The following is a 25,768-nucleotide window of genomic DNA, read 5'->3' as shown; positions in this document are numbered from 1 at the left end:
ATGAGATAATAATTGTAAAACATTTATCATATGCCTGTCACATAATAAGTGTTAGACATGACTGGAAAAAAAAATGAATCAACAAGAAAATTTTCTCAGTAGTGGAACCAGTAGGAGCAAACAGTCTAATCTTTTCTCAAGGTGAAGAATAGGTTTTCATGTTCATTAATCTCTTTTCATTCTTACCATTCATTCAATGAACATTGATTAAGCCCTTGCTATATGTAAGATCCTCCCTATGCTATGGTTACAAAATTAAAAATGATACATTCCTTGTCCACAGGGAGTTTATGATCAAATGAGGGGATATCATACATACACATATGATATATGACAAAGGCAAAGATTATTAGTACTCTAGGAAATTTTCGAGAAGGTAATGTCCTTTATTGCCAATGTCAGAAAGCATTGGCCCTATACTTTTTTGAAGTTGTGAAATAAAAAAAAAGTGATTCCTTTTCCCAATACAAACCTGGGCAAAAGTCCAAGAATTCTTAATTGAGGTTCTTGCTCAGAACGAGTAAGAAATAATGAGGGTGATTTATTCACAAAGCAGAAGCCTAAAAATAGCTTGGTCGATTGAGCATGGAGGGCAGCCCAGGGCTTTGTTGGGATACATGCGCCCTGGATGCCCTGATTAACTTCAGAGTGCAGCTGACTGTGAGGATGCCGGGTAAGAGAGGGCTGACTCCCCTCCCCCACAGTTTCCACTGAGATCCTTATCTAAGCTTGGTCTTCAGAAGGGCCACAGGGAGGACAGACACACTTGGCTTTGCTGGAAGAAGGATGACCTTTTGGGATAGCTGAGTCAACAATAAGTTTGGGTCTTATCTTCCCAAGTGAAAGCAAAGACTTATCTGAACACAAATAAAGGAATGAACTCCTAGAATCTAAAGGAAGGTAAAGAGATATGTCTGTAATCTTTCAGACAGAACTTTTATCCTGATGAAGCATTTCCCCTAGAGCTGCCTCTGAAATTCAAACCTCCCCAAGGGGCAGCTAGGTGGCATAAGAATCGAGTACTGAGTCTGTATTAAAGGCACTTACTAGCTATGTATCCTTGGGTTGGACATTTAACCTCAGTTTCTTCCTCTGTAAAATGGAGGTGATAATAGCATCTACCTCTCAGGGCTGTTGTGAGAATCAAATGAGATAATTGTAAATACGTTGCTTGGCACCCAATAACATATAAATGTTTGCTATTATTGTGCAACTCATCTTTGCTGAACATATGAGCGTTTGTACCTTTATATTTTCCTCTATCCCAGGTACCCAAGGGAAGACATAGAAATGAATCACTTAAGAACCTTCCAGGATTGTGGTTTTATTCTCTTGTTATAAGATACTTGTGTTTTAATAAAAATCAATGCCTAAGTCCCATCTACTGCCCATTGTGCAGCACTGGAAATTAATTCTGTTGAAAGTAAATCAATATTTAGTGAAAGTAAATTGATCATCTATTGTTAAATGGAATTTTCATCAAGTATTAGATCTTAGAATTGAATCCTATAAAGGGATCCCACAGAAAGAAAAAAAGCGGGATAGGAATCTCATGGAAGGTAAAGAAAATGAATCTTAATGAGGGAGAAGAAGATTAACCTGGAACCTTTTTGAAGGTGAAGAAAACAAGTTAGGAATCCCACAGAAGGAGAGTCTTAAAATTAAAATTCTATCTTCATGGAAATTATCCCTGTAGGTATTCTGACCTGCTCTGGAAGGGATTACACTTCCTACCAGAGATTCTTCTTCTCCCTTTGCTCTCTGAAATTTGAAATGAAGTGAACCAACCTTTTCTCTTGAGGGCCCAGTTTGGGCCCCTTGGGAGAGGGAACCTAGAGACTTGAATTCAATCAAGTATTTTATTTCCTAACAGAAACAGAGGAGAAAGAACCTGAAGGAGTTAGTAGGTTTATGGAAGAGAGCAACATTCAGGAGGACTTCTGACTTTGCTAAACATTAGTTAGGGTAGCTTCAGAGAAAAAGCCATCACAGTCACGGAAACTTACAGAGAAAAAACTCCTTCCTAATGGAGATGAGAAAACTAAGTCCCTGAAGGAATTATTTAGTCCTTTATATTTATATCTTCAGTGCCTAGAACAGTTAGTTTGTGGCATAAATTGAGAACTTAATGCCTGTTGTTATTGGCAGAACCTGAGACTAGAATCCAGCTCTCCTGAATCCTATCCCTACTGATTCTCATTTTACAATAACTTTCCAGAAAACCAAATTTTAAGTCTCAACTCTCCTGTTTCCTAATTATGTAACCTTGTGTAAATTATTTCCTTTCTCTGAATTTTATTTTCTCACCTATAAGAGTAATGTAATTATTATTATTATTAAGAACATGCTAATAACTAAAAAGAATGGGCTTTTATTTCATCTGTCTGGATGCAGGAAAACAATTATGCTATTGCTACATATGAAGGACATTCTTTCTAGTACTAAATTACAGCAATTAATATTTTAATTGAAAATGGTAAGATTGTAGTTATTTATTAGATGCAAGCATAGCTCGAGAGCAAACAAATGAGTGGATTTGTATTCAATCTCTGTATGTTAGACACAGTCTTGGTGAATTTGGTTCAATTAGAAGGCATTTCTGAACACATCTGGAATAACATATGAGATCAAGGCTTACCTTTACCCTTTCTGCTGTTCCAGACCTCCAATTATTTTGAACCTTTTTTTTTTTTTTTAAGGAATGACAGGTAGATTTCTTTCTGGTTTTGTGCTTCCCCTAAAATACTGGAAAAGTTTTTCATGGTATTTGGTAAAATAATAATCTAAGGAGCAGCTCAGTTGCTACCTTTCTCTAGGGAACTAGAAATCCTTTCCAAACCTTCCTTTGTCTATTTTCACAGCAGAAATCCCAAGACAGAGAGAATGAAATGTTCCTTGGGGGAAAATATGAAAGAAAGGCATCAAGGGGAAAACTCTGAAGAAAAAGGATCTGAACAGAATGCTGACCTACATCAAGAAGTGAGAGGGTAGAAAAATGTAATGCTGAAGAGAAAGGGAAGAAGAAAGGATAACCAAGTACTTGAAACTAAATAATAGAAATAATGCTCTTATTGTAAAGTCATAGGGGTAGGGAGTGTGGGTAGAGTGGAGGGGGAGTTAGTCCCTTTAAGGAATAAGTAGCTCTCTGTATTCCAAGGCATGATGAATGTGTATCTCTTGCTAGCACAGGAAAAAGTCATTGGGGAAGATATGAGAAAAAAAAATCATGGTGGTTGGTGACTTCCTGCTGAGGGGTATCAAGGCAGCTATTTGTCAACTTGACATTAACAATAAAGAAATCTGCTGTATTTCTAGGACTTACATCAACAATGTGATGGAAAGCCTCCCAAGGACTTGTCAAAAATGATGACAATTACCTACTTTTGATGATTCATGTGGGGACAAATGCGATTGCCAGGAAGAATCTGGGAAGCCTTGCCAGGGTTGATGAAAATCCTCATTGAAAAAAATTAAGGCTTTAGGGGCACAAGTGGTACTTTATTTTTTCTTCTTCAGCCAATTTAAGATAGGGGATTCTGGCAATAAAGGTGGATGTTGAAAGTGAATGGCTAGCTAATAGGAGACTGAGAAGAAAATTCAGATTTATGAATGAGCTCTTCTTGATCAGAGGAGTGAACCTAATGAGGGATGGTAAGATATATACTTGTCTAAGGTCTCAAAAATCTTTTAAGAAGAAACTGAAAAGGGGGAAAAAGAGAATAAAAAAATGCCTGTGTATATTTCCCAAACAGAAAGTAGGAGTTATAAAGAAGGAAGAAGAATCTCAATAGAATTGGGCAGTAATTCACAAGAGACAAAAATATAGGAAGTGAACCAGTGATAAAACCCATGGATTCAGATGTTTATCAACAGAAGTACAATGAGTGGGAAATAAGTGATAACGAACCTAAAACAGAGAGACTGAATCTCTATTCACAGTACTATGCTACAATGATAACTAGTTATCATTAGCTTTGAGTTGACTAGATTCAAGTCGAGTTCAAGTCTTAGTAAATACTGTTAGCTCAACCCTGGATGATCCTCATTGCCTCCAAGCTATCTTTAAAGATTCTAAGTTACAGGATAGCTGTTGATCTGCTTTGGTGGTAGGGTTTCTCCATTCAGAATTTCTTATCCTGATGAAATTGTAGATCCAGACCTGTCTCAGAAAAGTATCCAAAAAAGGGCAGAGCAAAAAACATGACTAGAATAGAGTTCTGAAAAGTTTACATCTTACTAAAAGTAAAAGAATGGATTTTAAAAGTACATGTTTTGGGGAGGAGAGAATAATAGCACTGGACAATGGATTCATGAGGAAATCTAGGAAACAGAGAGAAAGCATGGCAAATATTGGATGGAGCTCAACAGAGGGGGAAACAAATTATATTATCACTAGAAGGAGGCAATAACTAAGAATTTAGATAACAATGTAATCCAATAAATATCTATTAAGCATGTACTATATTCCAGGCACTGTGTTAAACTCTAGGGGTACAATGAATAAAGAAGAAAGACAATCCCTGTCCTCAAAAAGCTTGCAATTTAAAGGGAGAAGACAATACATTAAAGGAGGCAAGAATGAAGGGGCAAAAAGTATTTTTTATGGAGACATCTTGTTCCTGGAGTTGAAACCAGGAATAGCAGCAGATGGAAAGTAAAGTGATCTGAGTCTAGGCTTTGCCATTTATAAAGGAAGGCATTGGGAAGAATTTGGTATTTTGCCCTCCAACTCAATCCTCCAATCAGAGGAAAGAAGAGGCTGAGAGAGGAAGTGTTAATCAAGATCTGAGTTAGCAGCACGGTGGTCACATTAGAAGTCAGGAGCTTGTCCTGCAGAGGCATTATGTTCTGCAAAGTTGAAACCAATAAGAGCAATTGTGGATGTAGAGTGACAAATTTAAGTCCTGGCCAAGATGTATAATATGGTAGTGACAGGGGACTTCAACTCTGTGATCACTGGTTTAACCACTCTCTTTGCTAAAAGTTTGTGTGTGTGTGTGGTTGTATGTGTGTGAAGCTAACAATTTTTTTGGCTTGTTTTGAAGATAATTCCTCCTTTCAAAAGCAGAGAAAGTATTTCAAACTTTTAAGTAAAATCTGCTATTCTAGATTAGCTTTTGATCAATAAAAATGAACTGATTGAAAAAGAAAAAATAGAAATGTTGGATAGGAAGTGCCACTTTAACCTGAACTTTTAAAAAGTGGCAGAGAGGAAACATAAACTTAAATTCAATTACTAAAAAAATTCTAGAGTATGTTAAAGGGATAGTTAGTGAGCATCTGGAAAAATAAGTAGTGATCAAATAGAGGTAGTATGGTTTCATTAAGAATAGGTTATGGGACCTCTAGATGATACAGGGATGGAGCAGCAGCCTTGATATCAGGAGGATTTGAACCTGAGTTCAAATCCAGTTTCAGTCACTTAACACTTTACTAGATGTGTGAGCCTGGGCAAATCTTGCCTTGCCAAAAAAAATCATGATAGACGGATTGTATTACCATTTTGTTAGAGTTACCACATTAATAAATCAGATAAATGCTATACAGAAGTTATCCAGATTTCAGGAAAAATTGAAAATCTGTGATGGAAGAAAAGAAATAAACTTGCTAAGCATTTTATGAATATTATCTCATTTGATCCTCATAATCACCCTGCGAGTTAGATGCTATTATTATTCACATTTTATAAGTAAGGCACACACAGTTTAAATGACTTGCTTGGACTCCATAGCTAGTAAATGTCTGAGGCTGGATTTGAACTCACATCTTCTTGAGTCGAGGTCTAACACATTGTCTATTGTGCCACCTAGCTGTCCTTGTTATCTTTGTGCACAAAAGGGGAAAATGTATACTAGATAATAGTACCATTAAGTAGAAAGTAAAAGGAAATTACAAAAAAAAAAAAAAAAAAAAAAAAAAAAAAAAAAAACCCAAAAAATCCAGTCATATGAAGCAATCTGAGGGTCTTATCTTAGTTCTCTCGTTTCTTGGATCTATCTGTTGCATTTGACATCGTTACTCACTTTCTCCTTGATGGTTTTGTTTTTCTAAGTTTTATGATATTATTCCTTTCTGGTTCTCCTCTTATCCTGTCTGACTGCTTCCCTTTTAGTCTCCTTTACTGGCTATCATTTATATCATGCTCTCTAACTATGAGCCTTTTCCAAGGTGCTGTCCTAGGTGCTATCTCTTGATGTCTCCCTCTCTGTCTATTTTTCTCGGGGGGAGGGGGGAGAGAGGAAGTTATCATCTTTATGTACATGCCATCAATATGTACATGCACAGTCTTTTACCTGAGTTTCAGACCCATCTTACCAGACACCTATTGGACATTTGAAACTGGATATCTCCGATATTTGTTAAACTCATCAGGTTCAAAACTAAACCCCAAGCCCTCGCCTCTTCCAATCTTTTCTCTTTCTACTGAAAGCACCACTATTCTTTCAGCCTCCCAGATTTATAGTCTTGACATCACCCTTGATTGCACAGTCTCCTTCACCTTCAAATAGCCAGTCAGTTGTAAAATTTTGCCACTTCTCTCCCCATATCTCTAATTTCCAAGCCTTGCTCCTTATTTACACTCCTATGGCCTCAGTCCAAATACTCATCATCTCTTGCTTATAATGTCACAACAGTTTCCTAATCATCTACCTACCTCATCTCTTTCCAGCTTACAGTTTACACAGATGCCCAAATGATTTTTTTCTTTTTTAATATGGAATATTTTAAAAATATTTTAATAGTATTTTATATTTCCAAATATATGCAAAAATAGTTTTCAACATTTACTTTTGCAAAACCTTGTGTTTCAGAATTTTCTCCCTCTCCTCCCCCTCCCCCATGCCCAAGACAGCAAGCAATGTTTTTTCTTAAGTGGAGATCTTATCACATCACTCCTTTACTCAATAAACTCTAGGGGCTCCCTATTGCCTCAAAATAAAATTTAAATTACTCTGTTTAGCTTTTAACACCCTTAACACAAGCTGGCACAAACTTTTTTTTTTCCTAGCCTTACTGTGCATTAGATCTCCTCCAACACACTCAGATTCAGCCAAACAGCTTTTCTTACTCTTCTTCACAGACAGCACTCTTTTTCACTTCTCACACTTTTGCCCTGACCTTTCTCCAGCTCTGGTATGCATTCCTTCCTCATTTCTGCCTCATAGAAACTCTCTCTGTCTTTTATACACAGTTCAAGCACCAACTTGTGCATGAAGCCTTTTCTCATCCCTCTAATTGCTACAGCCTTATCACTGGGAACTACCTTATTTTTAACTATTAGGTGGTACAATGGAGTTAGGAAACCTCAGTTCAAATCCAACTTCAGATATTTACTACCTGAAAGTCCATAAGCAAGTCACTTAAACTCTGTCTCCTTCATTTCCTTATTTGCAAAATGAAGTAATAGTAGTATCTGCCTCTCAGGGTAGGAAAAATATTTGTAAAAAACTTTGCAAATTGTAAAGTACTTTGAAAATATAAGTTATTATTATTACTACCAATTACTTGTTTTGTATATGCTTATATACTTGTCTTATCCATTAGAATGTAAGTAAATTCATTGAGATTAGGAATTATTTCATTCCTTGTATTTGTATCTTCAGCAGTTAGAACAGAACTTAGCACATAGTAAGTGCTTCATAGATGCCTACTGATTTGACTGATTGAATAAATCAGGATGAGGCCTACTGTGTAGTTTTTAGAAATCTAAGGTTGACCTTGTGCTACTTAACATTTTAATCAATGACTTGACATAGGTGATAATCTATCAGATTTGCAAATGATATCAAGCTTGAAAGGAGAACTAACACACTGAATATTAAAGTAATGATCCAAAGATTTTTTATTGGATAGAATTATAGCTTCAGTCAAATAAGATGAAATTTAGTAGGGATGAATGTAAAGCCTTGCACTTGGGTTAAAAAAAATTAATTTCACAAATACAATACCTTGCCTTAGTTAGATCATTTTATATAACTCCAAGTATATAGGTATATAAAAAAGGTTTTTAGGACAGTAGAATAGGTTTTAATGACAATATATGATAATTTCATGATCCCCACATAGGGTCAAGATCCACAGTTTAAGAAGCTTTGGTCTAAAGAAGAGAAAATTAGCCTAGGTTGGAAAGGGAGGAGGCTAAAACTTCTATGATAATCAGTAGTAAAATTGGGCTCATGAGTAACCTCAGCATTCAGGCTAAATGCCTGACAAAATAGCAAAACCCAGTTTTAAAAATGAAATAAAACAGTTAAAAGATTACAGGAAATACTTAGTAGCTATCTAATGTAATACCCAATCAGAAGCTCAACTTTCATTTATAAAACATCTTGAAACAAATATATCTATTTTGTTTGAAACAATATATCTATTGTCTGCTTGAAAATCTCCAGTAAGGGATAACTCTATTCTCAGGAGATACTGCACTCTATTTCTTGAAAGCTCAAATTATTAAGAAATTCTTCAATTCGTGGAATTAAAAAAAATAGCCTCAGTAATTATTATTCATTACTCTTAGCTCTCCTTTCTAGGACCAAACAGAAAATGACTTCCACAGGAGAATCCTTCAAATGGCTTCAGACAACTCATCATGTCTAAGATTCCTGCTCAAACTTTCTCCTCATCTGCAACTGAAATATCCTCAATTGAACATACTATTGCCTAACATATATCTTTATTTCACACAAAAGAATATTGTAACTTTGTCAAATGGCTCAAGAAAATTCAGAAATACTATCTCCATAGCACTACTGGACAATTCATTCTGAACTTCTTAAAATGAGACAAAATTGTCCTCCCTGTTAACTCTCATCTCACTTTCCCCTCCTCCCTCCAAATGCTTTTACTTCTGTATTCTAAGGGCCAATGGAAAAAACCCTGCTCTTTGTTCCCTTTGACCTTCACATAATGGAAAACAGATTGTCCTGGCAACTATATCAATTTTTTCTTGGAAGATTAAAGGAAATAGAAGTCAAAACTATATGGAAAGAAAAGAGCATAAAAAGGAAGATAGCTGGAATGTAATAAGTCTGAAATATCCTGATAAAGTGGAAAGAACACTGAAAAAGGACACAAGGGTGCCTGGCCTCTACTCCTGGCTTTGCCTCTAAGTCAGAGTGGGTTCTAGGAAAGTTTATTTTTCTCTTGTGGTCTTAATTCTCCCTGAATTTTTATTGCATAGAGATAACAAGGACTCAATAGAGCTAAGTTATAAATATAGAAAGATGGGTTATAGTGGGATTCATATTTCTCAGGTGGTATCAGATAGAAGACCATCTATCATGAGGTTGTGAAAAACCCTTAGAGCATAGAAACCTGGATCTGAGTTCTAGCTCCATCACCAACTCATTGCATGAGTTGGGTACATTTGGACTTTCATTTCTTCCTCTAGAAAATGAGAGAAGCTGGAGTAGACCAAAGGTTCTTAACTTTTATCCTCAATGGACTCTTTCTCAGAATAATATTTTTAAGTCCATAAAATAAATAAAATAATAAATTTCTGGATTACCAAGGAAATAATTATATTGAAATACAGTTATTCTTTTAAAAATTTCAAAGTGCCCAGCTTAAGAACCCCTAGTATAGTAGTAGATGGCTTTTATATACCTTTCTGCTCTTCAGTTTTTTAGTTCTAAGGTCCCTTCTATTTTTCAGCTTCTATGGTTCCATGAATCTAAGATCTGTTCTTGTTATGAAACTCCAGGATTCTATTACTTTACACAGGAAATACTCTTAAATCTATTTCTGGGTTTTGAAACACACATTTGGGGAGCAGTTTAGAGGGACCTTGGGAGGAGATTTATAAACAAGATGGAATGGAACAGAATAAAAAAAAAGTGAGAATAGAGGGATCTGGGGAGAGCAAATATCAAGGGTTTATTACCTGTCCCAGAGAGCGGGGGAAGACTTGGCCAGCCTGCCCTGGAGAATTCGAGGCTGCCACAGACAAGCGGGTACCCAGGAATTGCGCACCCTGTAGTGTGAATAGAGGACAAGCTGAGGCTCAGAAAGTTAAAGTGACTTCCTCAGTCACATAACTAGTATTGAGTAGTATTTGCCTTGGTATAAGGCTAGTCATGACTTGGTGAGAGCCTGGCTGTGTTTGTGGGATAGGTCAAAAGGTTTGAGTAGTGTCACCAAGAAGCAGTACAATGGATTTGGTACAAGAGATCCTGCTAAGATTCCTCAGAAATCCCACTCCCACCCCTAACCCAATCTTAAGTTCATTAGAGAGCACAACTCTGAGACCTTGCCACACATCCCAGCAGAGTACCTCAAAGCAGCCAAATGCCTAACACAGTCATGGATGACACCAGAAAACTCAGTAAAAGCTGGGTTTCTGATGAAAATCCTTTCCAGCCCAGTGTCTCTAACTACAGCCTAGTCCTTTGAAAAACAAAGTAATTGCTGCTGAAGATTAAGAGTGAGACACCCAAACTGACCTAGGCAGAAAGGCAGATAGAAAACAATTAGTGATTGGTGATAAGAACAATTCTAAACCATATACCACATTTCTGGGCTGAAACTGTGGGAGAGGAGAATTGTTGATTTCCCACCCCTTGGATGGAACTAGTCCCCAACATAGGGATTTGACAGAAGAAGATATGGATGAAGGAAACAATAAATTATGTGCTTCTATATGTACACATATCTATATGTACACACACACACACACACACACACATATATAGTTTTAAAAGTTTTTTTTAATCAACTAAAAACTTGATTATCAGTTTTAAATTCTAAACATATAACAAATATAAGCATTTGATGAATAGAATCTTGCTTCTCTGGAAGAGAGGGTGGCGGTGAATTGGGGGAAGGGTAACAGGACAATTCAAATAAGTTGATGCATGTGACATGCTTTGCTAACCTTAAAACACATACTATTTGGAGCAAACCTATATTCTCTGAAGAAAGTCCCTAGCTATCTTTGGACAAGAATGCTATTTCTGCAACTCTGTAAAAGTAGGGATGATGATTTCTCACTCTTTGGTTACCTTATCATCTAATGCCCAACACAGGACTTGAAATATATGTTCATATTTTAATAGTTATCTGTGATGCTGTACCTTGAAATCTCTATTGATGGGGAGGGTAAGGTTGGTGGATCATTTGAATTCTGGAGTTCTGAGCTGCAGTAAATTAATAAGGAGCCTGCAATAAGTCTGACCCTATATGGTAAGCCCCCAGGAATGAAGAGCTACAATAATACCTGAAGAAGAATGAATTAATGCAGGTTGGAGAAATGGGACAGATTAAAGTTTATGTACCAATCAATATTGGAATTGGGATTATAAGTGGTTGCTATACTTGTAGCCTGTGTAGGATGGAAGACCCAACCTTAAAAAAAAGAAATAAAAAATTAAGCTGAAATTCCCTCAAAAGTTTAATGGATTTGTGATTTCATCCATGTAAGAATTCTCTCCATTGACAGACTACAATCTAATCATAGCTCTTCACTATTGTTTTTTAGGGATGCAATCAAGTTTGAGTGACTTGCTTAGGATCACACAGTAAGTATCTGAGGCCACATTTGAATTCAGGTCTTTCTCTCAGGCTATTTGCTGCACTAACTAGCTGTTTCTGCCGTGTGTGATGCTGATCTACCTTCTCTCACAGGTTTTCTATGGAGGATATACAACAGCACAGGAAACTTTCTTTTTATACATATAGCTTTACTTTTTTTGTGAGCACCATAATTGTTAGATGTCCTTATTTTATCTTTGCTTTTCCCAAATAACTGACCAGCTTTCTTATCAAAGATTTGTTTGTTGATTTTTCTTATGATATTTCTGGTGCTCAAATCATCTTTGGAAATATATTGCAGCTGACTTGTCACTAACATACATCTCTCTATTACCCTTGAGGTCACCTACAATTCTGATTCTTTTTAGATAGTAGTTTTCTGAGATATACAACTTCATAACATCACCAGGAAAACTTTCATATTAAAAGAAGAATTTCATTGCCAGAAAGCTGCTTAGAAATGTTGAAATCACAGAACAATTTCCCAAATGCAATCCAGTTTGTTCTCTTCCTCCTCAATTCTGAGTTCAATTTGAATGAACTGATGCAGAATGAAATGAGCAGAACTAAGAGAATATTATACTCAATGACTAAAACAACATACATGAAAAGATCATAGAAAGGAAAGCAGACTGTAAATGCAAATGTAAAACATGTGACACTCCTGGAGAAATGATAGTGAAAGACAAATACCTTCCTATCCCTGAAAGACAAATGACCTTTGGGAAAGAATAAGCTACATATTGTCTGATATGGTCACTGTATTTGTTATTTTAGTTCATTTGTCTTCCTTTTTTAACAAAGAAAGTTTGATCAGGGATATGTGGAAATAGAGTAGGTTTTCCTCCACAAATAATTAAAGCAATGGCAAAGGCAAAAAATAGAAAAATAGAAAAAATTGGATTTCCCTAGTAACTAACTACTTAAGACAGTTCAAACATTTCCCCTGATTTGATTGCCAAGTGCCATTTCTACTACCTAATATATAATACAATGGGACCAGAGATGTTAGAGTCTAAGTGTGTTGGTTCTACTGTCCTTGATGAAGCCAATATTTCAAATCTATTCCAATTTTCATCCATTTGTTAGACTTCCTGTCCATTTCATGTATAGATGACTTTATATTAGGATAGTATAACTCATTTGGATTTAATGTCAAGTTTTCTGAAAACTTTTACTTCTACTGGTTTTTTTTTACTATTTTATGAGGAGGTACTATTTATAACCCTTTCCCATTCTTTTTGGTAGGGTAAAAAATACATTTGTATTCTAAACTTGTGTTGCCTTTAGCTGCCATCTGCCTATGATTGGCAGGCACAAGTATTTGCTGACACTTTTTGGCCTCCTCATTGTAGTGACTGCCATAAATTAGGTAAACTTTTGCAGAAAAATGGTGATTTTATTTTTTTAGTGCCCTTTTTCACTTGTCATTTTCTTGTGGTGAGGGGAAAGGGAGACATCTTATAAACAGGTCATACTTTAGTTGATGCAATCAATGATTTCTCTTTAACTTAAAAATATTTAAGTTGATTTTTACATCTATTTTAGCTAGTTGTTTTTTGACTTCATATGGCTAGTGGATGGTAATAGGATGACCTCATGAGAAAGCCTATGATTGGCAGGCTATTAAAATGCAATCTATTTAATTTTTTTTTTGTTAAGTCATATAGGGTTAAGGGACAGTTAGGTGGCGCAGTGGATAGAGCACCAGCCCTGAATTCAGGAGGACCCAAGTTCAAATCTGATCTCAGACACTTAACACTTCCTAGCTGTATGACTCTGGGCAAGTCCTTTAACCCCAGCCTCAGGAAAAAAAAAATGACATATAGGGTTTACCATGTCCAATGTTCTTGGACTTTTTCCTGGCAGAAAAGTATGACATAAAAATGTAGAGCTTCTAAGTAGTTCACAAATCTTTTGTTTCTTAAACCTGAGTGATGATATTATCCAACATACTTTTTGGCATCTTCCCCTGTGCCCACCTTCACACTAAGCTCAAGTATCAGAGTGTATATCTAGCTTTGGAGAATTTTGTCAAATTCTTTCTAGAATTTCTTTCCTTCTTCATTTGTCTGTATGAGTTATTTATGCATAAACTTTAAATATGTTCTATTACAAGATTACTGTAAAATGAGATGATTATGAAATGATTCTTCATGTCTTTGGTGTATGGATCACACATCTCCGATTTAAAGTTAGAAGAAAACCTTAGAGATAATCTAATCTAATCTCCTAATTTTTCAGAAGATGCAATTAAGGTCCAGAGAGATTAAACAACATGTCTGAGTTTGCCTGGACAGAAGTAGAACTCAAATCCTCTAATTCCAAATTCAGCCCTCTTTGCACTGTATCATGCTGTAAAAATTCCTTAGCCTTTTTCTAGGAGAAATTGTTAGCCATCCTTCCATTTAGCTTCCATTCCCTTTGTCTTTCAGTTTCATTTGTTGCAAAAATGGCAAAATGATGTGATTCTCTCTTTCCAACAATGCATTGATTTGCTGATCATCTGACAAAGTTCTCACATTTACAATCATCAATAAATATGTTCATATTTATAGAGGGTTTATAAGATCCTTAGCAACTACTCATCTCTCCTCTTATCTCTCTACCAACATCACTATGGAAATGAAAAGGTGGCACACAAGACTGAGGTACATTATAATTTTTTTTTATAGTTAAGAATGTAATAATCTAGTGAAAAGACATTCCATACTCAGGCTGGAGTTTGGGGATGCAATCTGTTATTTTGAACTAGACTCTGAATAACAAGGAAAATATAGTTTCCAGAAAAATAGAATTTACAAAATAGAAATGAACTTTTTGGCATTGCATTTGACAGCCCAAGATCACTTCTATGCCACAATGAGGAACAGAGCAAAATTTTGTGAGAGAAAATAAACATATAATAGTTGAACTAAATTTGATTAGTAGAAAGCCTGCTGGATTTGTAGTTAGAGGAAATGGGCTTAAATGCTGACATCACCACTTAATACCTCTATAACTTTAGGTAAATTATTCAATCCTATGTGGGCTTTGGTTTACTGATCTTTAAAATGAAGAAGATGGATTAGATAAGATTACCACAAAAGTCTCTTACAGCTTAAATATATGATTTTAAAAAACTGGAAAAACTTATTGATTCCAGTGAAGTTCACCATCTTTTCTAGGTCAATTCTGGTCTGAGTTCTATGACTAGATGACCTTCAGATTACTTAGGAGTTATATTATCCTTATCCACTTGGACTTTCACATTATTTTATTGTGATTGTCATTAAAATAAATGACAGGTATTGGGATACTGGTCTCTGTTTTTGATGTGCTAAATTCCTTGCCCAAGAATGATTTCTCCCTTCCAATCCTTCCATTCTTTAAAGTCCTTTTCAAATCATTTTTTCTCCATTAAAGCTTTTCTGACTGCCCAGACTCCAAAGAACTATTTCTTTCCTGAACTTCCTGCTATATGGTTTATTTTCTAGAGCAATCAAATGGGTATCTCTTGTGGCATAGGCAAAGAATAATGTTTAGCACAGGAGCTGGCATATAAGAGGTGCTTAATAAATGCTTGGTGTCTTGTATACATTTATCTTTTCTCTCCATGAGGAGAGTTGATATATTACCTCATAGGGGAGTAAAAAGATTACTGAACTACAATACATGGGATCAGAGTTATAATTCTTCAAAAAAAAGCAACTGAAAGCAAGAAATTTTTTACCTATGTTAAAAAGATTTTTAGGGGGTGGGGTATAAAGGTGGAAGGAGGATAAGGGAAGGAATTGGGGTTGCACTGAAGATACAAACTAGAAGAGTACAAACCAATAGGACACCTTTTCTCTAGGTACAAGTGCACCCAGAGTGGTGTTGTGTGCTATGTTATTGGATTATATGCTGTTTCCTTCTTGTCAGACTATCCTCTTTACTGGGCAGATTTGGGGAGGGGGAGCAGTGAGAGAGAAATAGGTCCCAGAAGAAGGGTACCATAGACTCAGGATCCTGATGGAGGAGAAAATGATCTGTCTGGCAGCTGAGTGAAGAAGTCAGTCTCTGGACCACAAGGAAGGAGCTTTTGGGCTCTTCAGGATAGAAGTGTAAACATTGAGGCAAAACCCCAGCCAACTCACCCTAGTTGTGGCCCTGCTAGAAGCCTAGTCTCTATGAATTTCTATTGTTATTTTTTGTCTTGTCTGTAAAAGGAAAAAGCTGGGCCAAATAATGTCTAAAGTTCCTTCCATCTTTGGGAGCCTATGATTTTAAGTTTCCTTTAAAGGGACAGTTAGATAATGCCATAACGTATAGTGTGCTGGGCCTAGAATTAGTAAGACCTTAGTTTAAATCCAGACACTTAATAGTTGTGTAACCTTGGGCAAGTCACTTAGCTCTGTTTGCCTCAGTTTCCCTTCTATAAAGTGAGTTGGAAAAGGAAATGGTAAACTACTCCAGTATCTTTTGCCAAGAAAACTCCAAATGAAGTTACAAAGTCAGCCACGACAAAAACAGCTGAACAACAACAGGATTCTCAAATTCTTATTCTTGTATAACCTTGGATCAAATTCTTTTTTTTTTTTTTTTAAACCAGTTGATAGCATACTACAGAGGAAATTGAACTTGAAATAAGAGGGGCCTGAATTAAAATTCTGATTTTCTTTTCTTAATCTTTTGGATCCTGTTTCCTTTTCTAAAAATGTGAAAGGATTGGGCCAGATTCAAGCTCTTTCAAGTCCTAAATTTAGGTTCCTTTGACCTTAGTTTTTTCATCTGTGATATAAAGAGATTGGACTAAATGATACCTGGATAGCTAAGTGCCATAATTATTAGATGGTTTGGACTTAAGAACTGGATTGAAATCCAATCTTAGACACTTACAGAGCTATGTAATCTTGGGCAAAGCTCTTAACCTTTGTTGTCTCCAATATTTTATTTGTAAAATGGGTAACATCACATATACTTTCAAGTGTTGTAAGAATAAGATGGGATATTTACAAAGCACTTTGCAAAACTTAAAGCAACACATAAAAGCTAATTAATATCACCATCATCATAGCTATGATGACATCCATATCTATGGTTCTATTCCTAAGGAACTAGCCCAATGACGGCTCACAATAGGAGTTCACAACCCTTTTGCATTGAACAAAAACAAAAGTTTGGTACCAATAAGAAAACCAGGGAAACTCCTCAGAATGGATTATCCCAGACCATAGGTTGTCAGTATAATATACAAATCAGGACATGACTAAGAATTCAATAAACCTTTTGCTAGATATGATTCCCCCAGACCGTATAGAGCCATTGAAAATGTGGCAATCCCTCCTCAGGGACAGCCCTGAAAATGACAGCCCAAATGAGGGCTCCCATTTCAATGTTCTGAGTAACTCTGAAAAGCATCCAAACTGGGGACTCTGCCAGCTCTGAAATCACTACCTGAAATGGACCCATTTGACTTTTAGTTCTTCTTTCTTTTTCTTTCCCCAACCTCCACTCATATCATAAGCACTATAAACTGCTAAAGTAATAAGAAAAGGCACTAGCAGTTGCCAAATTCAGATTTTAGGTTATGGAATTTTAGATTTGGTTATAGAATTTAGATATCTAGTCTAAACTTCAATTCTTAGAATCCTTTCTACTGAATCCCTTCAGTGGTCATGTAGATTTTATCCTAACACTTCCAGGGATGGGAAATCATCTCCAGAAACAAATCATTTAACTTTAGGATAACTCTTAATTGTTAGGAAGGTTTTATTGTAATAAATTTAACTTATTAAGTTTATTTATAAATTAATAAACTTGTTTCTCTTTTTGGTCCATTACTTTTCTACTTCTTGTCCAGTTCCCTGTGCTAATCCACTCCTTTATCATGTCAAAAGGCTTTATAAATATGATACATATGAATTCTCAATGGGTGAGGAAAGGAAACGGGAGAATTTGAAAATGAAAATGTTAAAATTGAATTAAAATGTGCTATTATGTATTATTATAATAGCCTTCAAATTAATTCTTTCCCCCTCCATTCATGTTATCATATATGTTACTCAAATTGTCTTTTTAATGATTTAACAAAATCACTTCTTTGCTCAAAAATCCTACAGAGGAGAAAATTAAACTTCTTAGCCTGACATTGAATGCCATACAGATCATGGAGAGCCTTCCCCATCCCAAGATCTTCTCTTCCCATAATTCTTTCACATAAACTATACAAGAACTAAACTAGACTACAAACATTTTCTACTGTCTCACTTTTGGGTCATTCTTCCTCCTTTTGTTTTATTGGTATATCATATCAAAGTGGAATCCTTTCCTTTCTTCTATTTGTTGCACAATCTTATGTGATCCTAATTCTAATTTATCAGTATTTTATCTAGCATTTTTTCTTTGTCCTAGAAGCTCTGGAGTTTGGTGAATCATGTTTTGAAGTGTGTTAAATTTAGGTTTCTTTCAAGGAGTGACCTGTGACTTTTCACTATGTTCCCTAGAAATTGTGCTTTTCGATTTCTTGAAATTAAGGGTTATTTTTTGTTTTGTTCTGTTCTTGTTTTGTATCATTATGTTTTTTCAGCAAGGTCAGTGGCTATTATTATTTTTTAATTGTGGAATAAAGACCACTGTCAGGTAGGCAAGGTGAACTGCTCAAAATCTTATAGAGAAATGATCATTTGAGGGCTAGGCCCATTTGGAAACTTGTTTTGGGTATCTTCATCCATCAATAAAAAAGAAAAAAAGAAAAACAAATAATATGTGTGTGGGGAGGAGAGTGTTGTTCTGTTAGTAGCAAAGTAGCTTTTCTAGTTCAGAATTTTTTGAGTTTTCAGAATTGTCACATCTTGGGAGAGCTCAGGGGAAAAGAACAAACAATTTTTGAAGCACCTAAGGGCTACCTAATGGTCATTTAAGTGGCTTCTACAATAGGTTACTTTTCTGAGCCCAGAAAAGTAAAACAATTTATGGTCACTACAGAAAAATCAGAAAATTCCAGCAACAGAGACAATGGAGAAAAAGTGGTTTCAAGCTTAACAGAGAACACTTTTCAAAAGTGGAAGTACTTAAACTGTTTTCTATTTTTCTTATTATGAACTTAAATATCAAACACAGTCATTTTAACATACAAAAATCATATTCTAATTTGTGAACCTTTATTACATTAAAATTAATTTTATTAGTAAAAATTTTGAATTTGATTTGTTAACAAAACTTTCCTGCTTGTCTATTTTCTCTTCTGAAGTTGGTCCTGCTTTTTTAGATTTTTAAAAAAATGTTTCACTTATGTGCTTTTATTTCTTTCCTTTTTTAAAATTACTATCACTATCCAACTCTTCCATGTCCTCCACTTCTTTCACAATATCTACCTCGTAATATGTAGCTATAGTTGAGCAAAATAAATCCATATTTTGGCTATGTATGTCTCATTATAGCTCTAGTGTGCTATCTTTCTGCCAAGAAGTGGAAAAAATGCTTCATTGTTAGTCTTCTGAAGTCACAATTGTTTATCACATTGCAGAAATCAAAGTTGTTTCCCCTTCACATTATTGTAGTTATTGCATAGATTATTCTCAAGTCTCTGTTCAATTCATATAGCCTCAGTTCATATATGTCTTTCTGTGTTTCTCTGAATCCATCATATTTACCATTTCCAATAGTGCAACAACATTCCATTACATTCACGCATTATGAGTTATCCAGTCACCCTTTAATTGCTGGATGTCCACTTCTTTCCAGTTCTTTACTAGGACAAAGAGTACTACTATAAATATTTTATACACATGAGTCCTTTTCCTCTGGGTTATTAAATCCTCTCTCCTTGTCCTGTTTTTCAAGTCAATTGTCTGCTACTTGGAAGGATAAACAACTTAGAACTGAAACTGAGCTCTAATGTTATTCTTTATTATCTGATTGAACTCTTCCTCCATTTCTTTCAGTAGATCTTTCAAATGCACTTCAAGTCCTTGTGGTCAAGCCACTTTCTCTCTATCAGAGTTATGTTTGTAATTTGTATAGAATTATTTTCTTCTGAAATTTTATCTTGGGATTCTCTTAACCCATATTCTTTCTTTAGTATAGTATAGAGCTTTTCTTTTGTAAGGTCATTTCTTCAATTTCTCTTCTAGGTACTTAATATTTCTTGTAAACTTCTTTTATCCATGTAATTTTGGGGTCTATCACTAGGAGATTTAGGTGGGAGCGGGGTATGTAAACAGGCACATGGAACTATCAGTATTAGGCCTAGAATGAGGCAGCCAGCAAGCCTGGATGAAAATGGTTTCTTGGTCACATGCTCTTTCTTTTATGGGAACAACATGGTAGAGATGGTGGTCCTAAGTGGGAAGGCTAAACCTGGATAATTTATCTCTGTGCTCTAGCTGTCCTTTAGGATGAGATGGTAGACCTGAGAACATGTTAATCTCTTTCTTCTGCCAAAAATGGTGACCTCATCTTCTTTAGAATTCTTGTTTATACTCTGCATCCTCCCACAGTTTTAGAGGAGGTTTTCTGCTCTTCTTAAAGTTTCCTGAGTTGGTGGGATAGCTGGGCATTTGGGTACACTCTGGTAAGGAGACCACAAAGCTGAGATCCTTATCTCTGGGGTCTGCATCTTCCCAAGGTCTCTGATCAGGCTATGTAGAGGAGGACAAGACTCCTCTTGACTCAAATATGGATTTTATAGTTGGCCAATTCTTTTGGTACTTATTTTTTTTTAGTGTGAATTATCTTAGTTTGAGTCATCTATTCTTTTGAAAGTACTTAAATCTGTTTCCCCAGACCCATGCCTGCCAAAATTCTCTGAATCTAGAAAAGTCAGGACCTCTGGTAAAATAATCCTCTGAGATCTCCAATTGGCCTGAAGGTGATCCTAGGCTCTTTAAAGCTATCAGATTCCAAGTTGGAAAGATTTTTTTTTTAAATACAAGCTTAGTAATGGATTATGTATTTGTCATCTGAGAACTAGTCTTCTAACTATGGAGGAGTTCATTACTGGAGGAATGAGCACCAGGGAATGACCAGCTTTGGTCACTGTAACTCATCTAGGCAGCTACTGGTGTGGAAACCATGTTGATGGAGATAGGACCTCATAATGAAAAAGATAGATTTTAGAACTGAAGTGAGGAAAAGGATGAAAATGCAAAAGGAAATCACCTCACCTTACACTATATAATTTCTCTGGACTGTCTTGTCACATATTGTTAGGAAGTTTAGCATAATTAGTAACTCATAAGTAAGTTAAATCTCAAAGAATCCTGAGAAACAGTTCAGGCTTAGAACAAAGCCTGAATGAAAACATAAAATAAGGGTCACTGGTAGGCATTCTGGTCAACTGAATATTGATCAGCAGAGAGAGCAGAGACCACATTTATCTCTTGGTCTGTGAGCTTGTGTCTTGAACAGGAATTCAGCTAGCATGGACAAATTCCTGAGAGAGAAGACAAAAGAGGAGAGGAAGGGTTGGGGAAGATGATGCTAATTTGAAATTTTCACCACAAAATTCCTTCAAGGTGTAGTTGATATAACATAATGCTTCTGTGAGGCTTCCTTGGATTACTCTAGCCCACTTTGTTTTCTCACCCTTCTGAATTCTGATCATCTTTGAGTCAGAATAAGATATTTTAGTACTTAAATACTCTCTGAGCTATTTGGAGCTATGACCAAAGAACTATAAAACTGCATACCCTTTGATCCACTACTAGGTTTATATCCCAAAGAGATTATAAAAAATGGAGGACTCACATATACAAAAATATTTATAGCAGTTTTTTTTCATGTTGGCAAGGAATTGGAAATCAAGGGGATGCCTATCAATTGAGGAATGACTGAACAAGTTGTGGTATATGAATGTAATGGAATTTTATTTTGCTGTAGGAAATGATGAGTAGGCATATTTCAAAAAAACCTGGAAAGACTCATGTGAACTGATGCAAATTGAAGTGAACAGAACCAAGAGAACACTGTACATAGTAACAACAATGCTATCTGATCAACTATAATACACTTAGCTCTTCTCAGCCATATGATGATCCAAGACAGTTCCAAAAGATTCATGATGAAAAAATGCTATCCACAGCCAGAGAATCTGGCACAACTATGGAATCTGAATGCAGATCGAAGCATACAATTTTTACTTTTTTTGTTTTTTCTTCTCATGGCTTTTTCCTTTTGCTCAAATTCTTTTTTTTCCACACCATGACTAATGTGAAAATATGTTTAACATGATTTTATATATTTAACTTATATTAGATTGCTTGCTGTATTGGGGAAGAGGGAGGGAAGGAGAAAAATTTGGAATTCAAAATCTTAAAAAAATAATTGTTGAAAACTATCATTACATATAATTGGAAAAAATGTTATTAAGTGAGAAAATTCTCTGGGATGTTGTGTGTATGTGCACGCGTGCATGTGTGTGTGTGTATGTGTGTGTGTGTATCTGTGTGTCTATGATAAAATGTGAACTTTTTTTCCTGATAAAAATGTGAATATCTCCTGGGTGAATGTCTTATACAAACTTCAATATGCTAGCACAAACCTGGCCACAAAAAGCACTCTTTAAATCTGAAAGAGCTATATAAATATAGTTGTTATAATTGCTCATGCTCAATACAGACTTATTGATTAGTCCTGGTAATATTTGTCCCAGGAGGCACAAAGAACAGAATCTCCTGCCCTGAGCAGGGGATTACCTAAACAACCCCCCATCCCTAAACTTGCTCCCCACACAATTCTGTGTTTTTCTTCCATGAGATGAATGTCTGCTTAAAGTACAGTAGATTCTGAAATTTGATTTCTCCACCTCTGTAATAATCTGACTGCCAAAAGTATCACAATTGAGCTTGGTGGAGCAGAAAACCACTTTGGAAATCTACCAGCATCATGCTCCTGGCTTGTCTCCTCCTCTCCTCTATTGGTTCTTATCTCTCCCTTGCAGGAGGGCTCATCTGGCCCCTTTCATCAAGTTCATCCCATCATCCTCTTGATAAAATTGGGAGGCCACAGAAATTTTTCTTCAGTGTCTCAAACTCCCTTCACTTCTCATCTTTTCTTCCTTCTGTGTTCTTCTCATTACTTCCCCCCTCCATATCTTCCTATCCCCATAATGACTCTTGTGTTCTCTCACCCATGTTTTCACTGGTTGTCCCACATGCTTGAAACTCTCTTCTTCCTCATCTCTGCCTCCTAGATTTCTTTTAGATTCCCCCTAGCTTCCTTTAAGTTTCCATTAAAGACGAACTTCTGCAAGAAACCTTTTCACAATCCTTCTTAATGCTTTTGCTTTGAGATTACCCCCAATTTATATACATATTTCTCTCTCTCACACACGTACACATAAATGTTGTCTCCTCCATTAGACTGAGGAGGTTGAGATGAGAGACTGTTTCTTTCTTTTTTCATATTCTTAGCTCTTAGCATTTTGCCTATCAGGCACTTAATAATGCTGATTGACTCTAAGTTTCTTTCTCTCTCCTTGCATCTCTCTCTCTCTCTCTCTTTCTCTTTCTTTCCCTCCTTCTCTTTCCCTCTCTCCCTCCCTTTTCTCAGATCTATAAGAGAAATATGTAATATATGCATATATATTCTATAGTATATTGTATTTATGCATATGTAGAATATCTGTCTATATACTGTATATAGAGAATATTTACTATGTGTAATATATATCTACCTATATTGATCTATCTATTCTATAAAGTATTTACTATTATGTATGTATATTATACATGTAGTATAATATGTATATGCATACATGTTGCCTATGCATAAATAATAACATATAGTATATATTATATCATATATGCAACACACATATACACATACACATATATTATATTGTCCTCAAGGACATACACATATATGAACTATCCTTGAGGATAGACATATGTAATCACCATAAAAATAAATTATTCTAAGGGCTATAAGAGAGGTGCAAACACAATGTTATGAGGAATGACAGAGAAGGAAGATCATTTCTGGCTAAGACCACTTCTGGTGGGTAAGTAGGGGAGATCAGAGAAGACTTTATGAAGGCAATTATAGAAAATAGATAGGATTTCAATAGCCACAAAGGAAAACATACATAAAATACTTTATAGATAGTTCCCTTTAGTTGAAACAGAGTTGAGGAAGAATAAAGTAAAATAAAATTGGGTACAAGGAAAAGGTCAGGAAATTTGGAGGTCATATCAGAAAGTGGCTGTGCTATTAAAAAAAACAAAAGGCATCAATAAAACTTTTTAAAAGCATAAAAAAACTTCACTAAGCTGGATCAATGAAAAATAAAAGAGGCAGCTGCTAAAGCTGGCTCTGAACAAATCACTTAATGTCTCTGTGCTCTAGGCTAGCTTCCAACTGATGAGTTGACTTCTGCATTGATGAAGGGATTTCCATACTAGGAATTCTCTACACCTAGGAAATCATAGGTCTAGACTGGCAAGTAATAAATAATCATAACTTTTGAGAATACTGAAGAAAGAAAAATAGGTAGGATTCAGGTCATGAAGGGTCTTGTATACAAAAGTTGAGAGGCTCATATTTTTTCTTATTGACTGTAGCTGTGAACCATTGAGGATTCATCAGGCAGAAAAATGAAAAGCTCTGATCTTTTCTTTCCCCTGAGAATGCTGGGGAGATTAACAATGTAGGGCTGATTATTCCCCAGTTTATAGTTGAAGAAACTGAGGAGGTAAGGGGCAAAATGATCAGCCTAATGCTATTTAGCCAACTAATGGCAGAGACTAGATACATCACTGAGAGCTTCTGATCTGATGAATTCCCACATCACTACAGTGGCTATCAACCTAGACCAAATAAAGGCTGCTTCAAAAGCTTGATTCACCAGAACCCAAATGGGTCACCTCTCCCTTAGTTCCCTGACATTTTCAGAAGGTCTGAATCTGGGTTTGCTTTCTGAATATCTGTTTTTTTAGCTTGAGAACAGCTAAAGTTGGAGCTAATCCTGTTCACTTGATTGTGGAGTTTGAGAGTACCAGGGATTAGCTCTGAGTGGCTAAAAGGTTTCTGTTTTTCATAAAATGAATGTTATATAAAAAAAAAAACCCAAAACAACCACCTAGTCCAGTGCAGCAGAAACAAGATTATAAGATAGTGAAACTGGAAGGGGCCTTAGGGTTCATTCAATTCAATTCAACAAGCATTAAAAAATGCTGAATCCCCACCATGTATAAGGCACTGGGACAGGGTTCAAAAAGCTCAAGGAACTTCTATGGAGAAAGGGAAGAGATGGTCATCTTGTATACCCACTCCCCATTTTATGAATGATACTCAGAGTTTAAGTGAACTATCCAAAGTCAAGCAGCAATGAATGAGCTACAGCTAGAACTTAGAAATTTTTTATTCTTTTATAAAAGACCTACTCTGTGCAAGAGATCTGAAGATGAACTAGAACACTCCCCGCCCAAGGCATAAGAGTTGTATGGCCAGACTCCAACATTGATTATGTTTCTCTCCTCGAATTCAGCTCTTGAAATGCCTCTTGTTCCTGAGAGTTTGCCAAATTGATGAAAGGAAAGCTGTTTACTACCACAACAACATATGGAACTCTCATGCCTACCACTTCCTCCACTGTCAATGAATCATCCATAGAAGTATGCACTGACCCTTGGCAGGGATATATTAATTACCTAATTTGTTTTCAATCTGAAGCCAACTCCAGAGCTCCAAAATGGCTTTACTTTACTCTGATCCTTGCTTCTCCAAATCCCAAATATCTTTCAACGTCTAATTCAGGTCTTGTCTCCTCAAGAAAGACATCCCGGCCCATGGTGATGTGAACTCTACCGAATTTGAATTTTAATACATATAACATGATTTGGAATCAGGAAGACCTGAGTTGAAATTCAACCTCAGACACTAGCCGTGATACTCTGGGCATGAAATTTAACTTCTTCTGCCTCAGTTTCCCCATCTGTAAGATGGAAATATTTATAGAAATGAGATAACATTTAATAAAAGGATAATGCTGGGTTTTGCTTCCCTAACAAGCCAGACATTGTGCGACAGTGGAAGGAGGTAATAGAGTTTTCATAGCAAGCTTTGGATTACTGTCATTGGGCCAGTGTTTAAAGCCTTCTCTGCTTGATATGATCTCTTAAAGTCTTTGAGAACCCATAGTTACCTCCATGTCACAAGGAATGGAGAATACACTTAGAATGCAATCAGTGCATATTGGCTGATATGAATGAGCTTGACTGAGGCCTATTTGCCATGAAAAACCACAAGCTAGTCTCTTGATCAAACACATGAGTCA

The 25,768-nt window shown here is 35.9% G+C and overlaps 1 protein-coding gene across 9 annotated transcripts in view; it reads right to left on the bottom strand.

The window, feature by feature from the left end:
- BEGAIN (brain enriched guanylate kinase associated) overlaps window positions 1-25,768 on the bottom strand; it is a 272,336-nt gene that overhangs the window by 89,574 nt on the left and 156,994 nt on the right. For 4 of the 9 annotated variants that reach the window (XM_074291266.1, XM_074291267.1, XM_074291264.1 and 1 more), the window contains exon 3: window positions 9,884-9,973. The exons of the other annotated variants lie outside the window; for them this stretch is intronic. In XM_074291266.1, the coding sequence (XP_074147367.1) occupies window positions 9,884-9,973 (90 nt within the window). The remainder of the gene's footprint in view (window positions 1-9,883; window positions 9,974-25,768) is intronic. 9 annotated transcript variants of the gene reach the window in all.

This window comes from Sminthopsis crassicaudata, chromosome 2, assembly GCF_048593235.1.
Source record: "Sminthopsis crassicaudata isolate SCR6 chromosome 2, ASM4859323v1, whole genome shotgun sequence".
Classification (NCBI taxonomy): Eukaryota; Metazoa; Chordata; class Mammalia; order Dasyuromorphia; family Dasyuridae; genus Sminthopsis; species Sminthopsis crassicaudata.
This window is presented reverse-complemented; position numbering and strand designations above follow the sequence as displayed.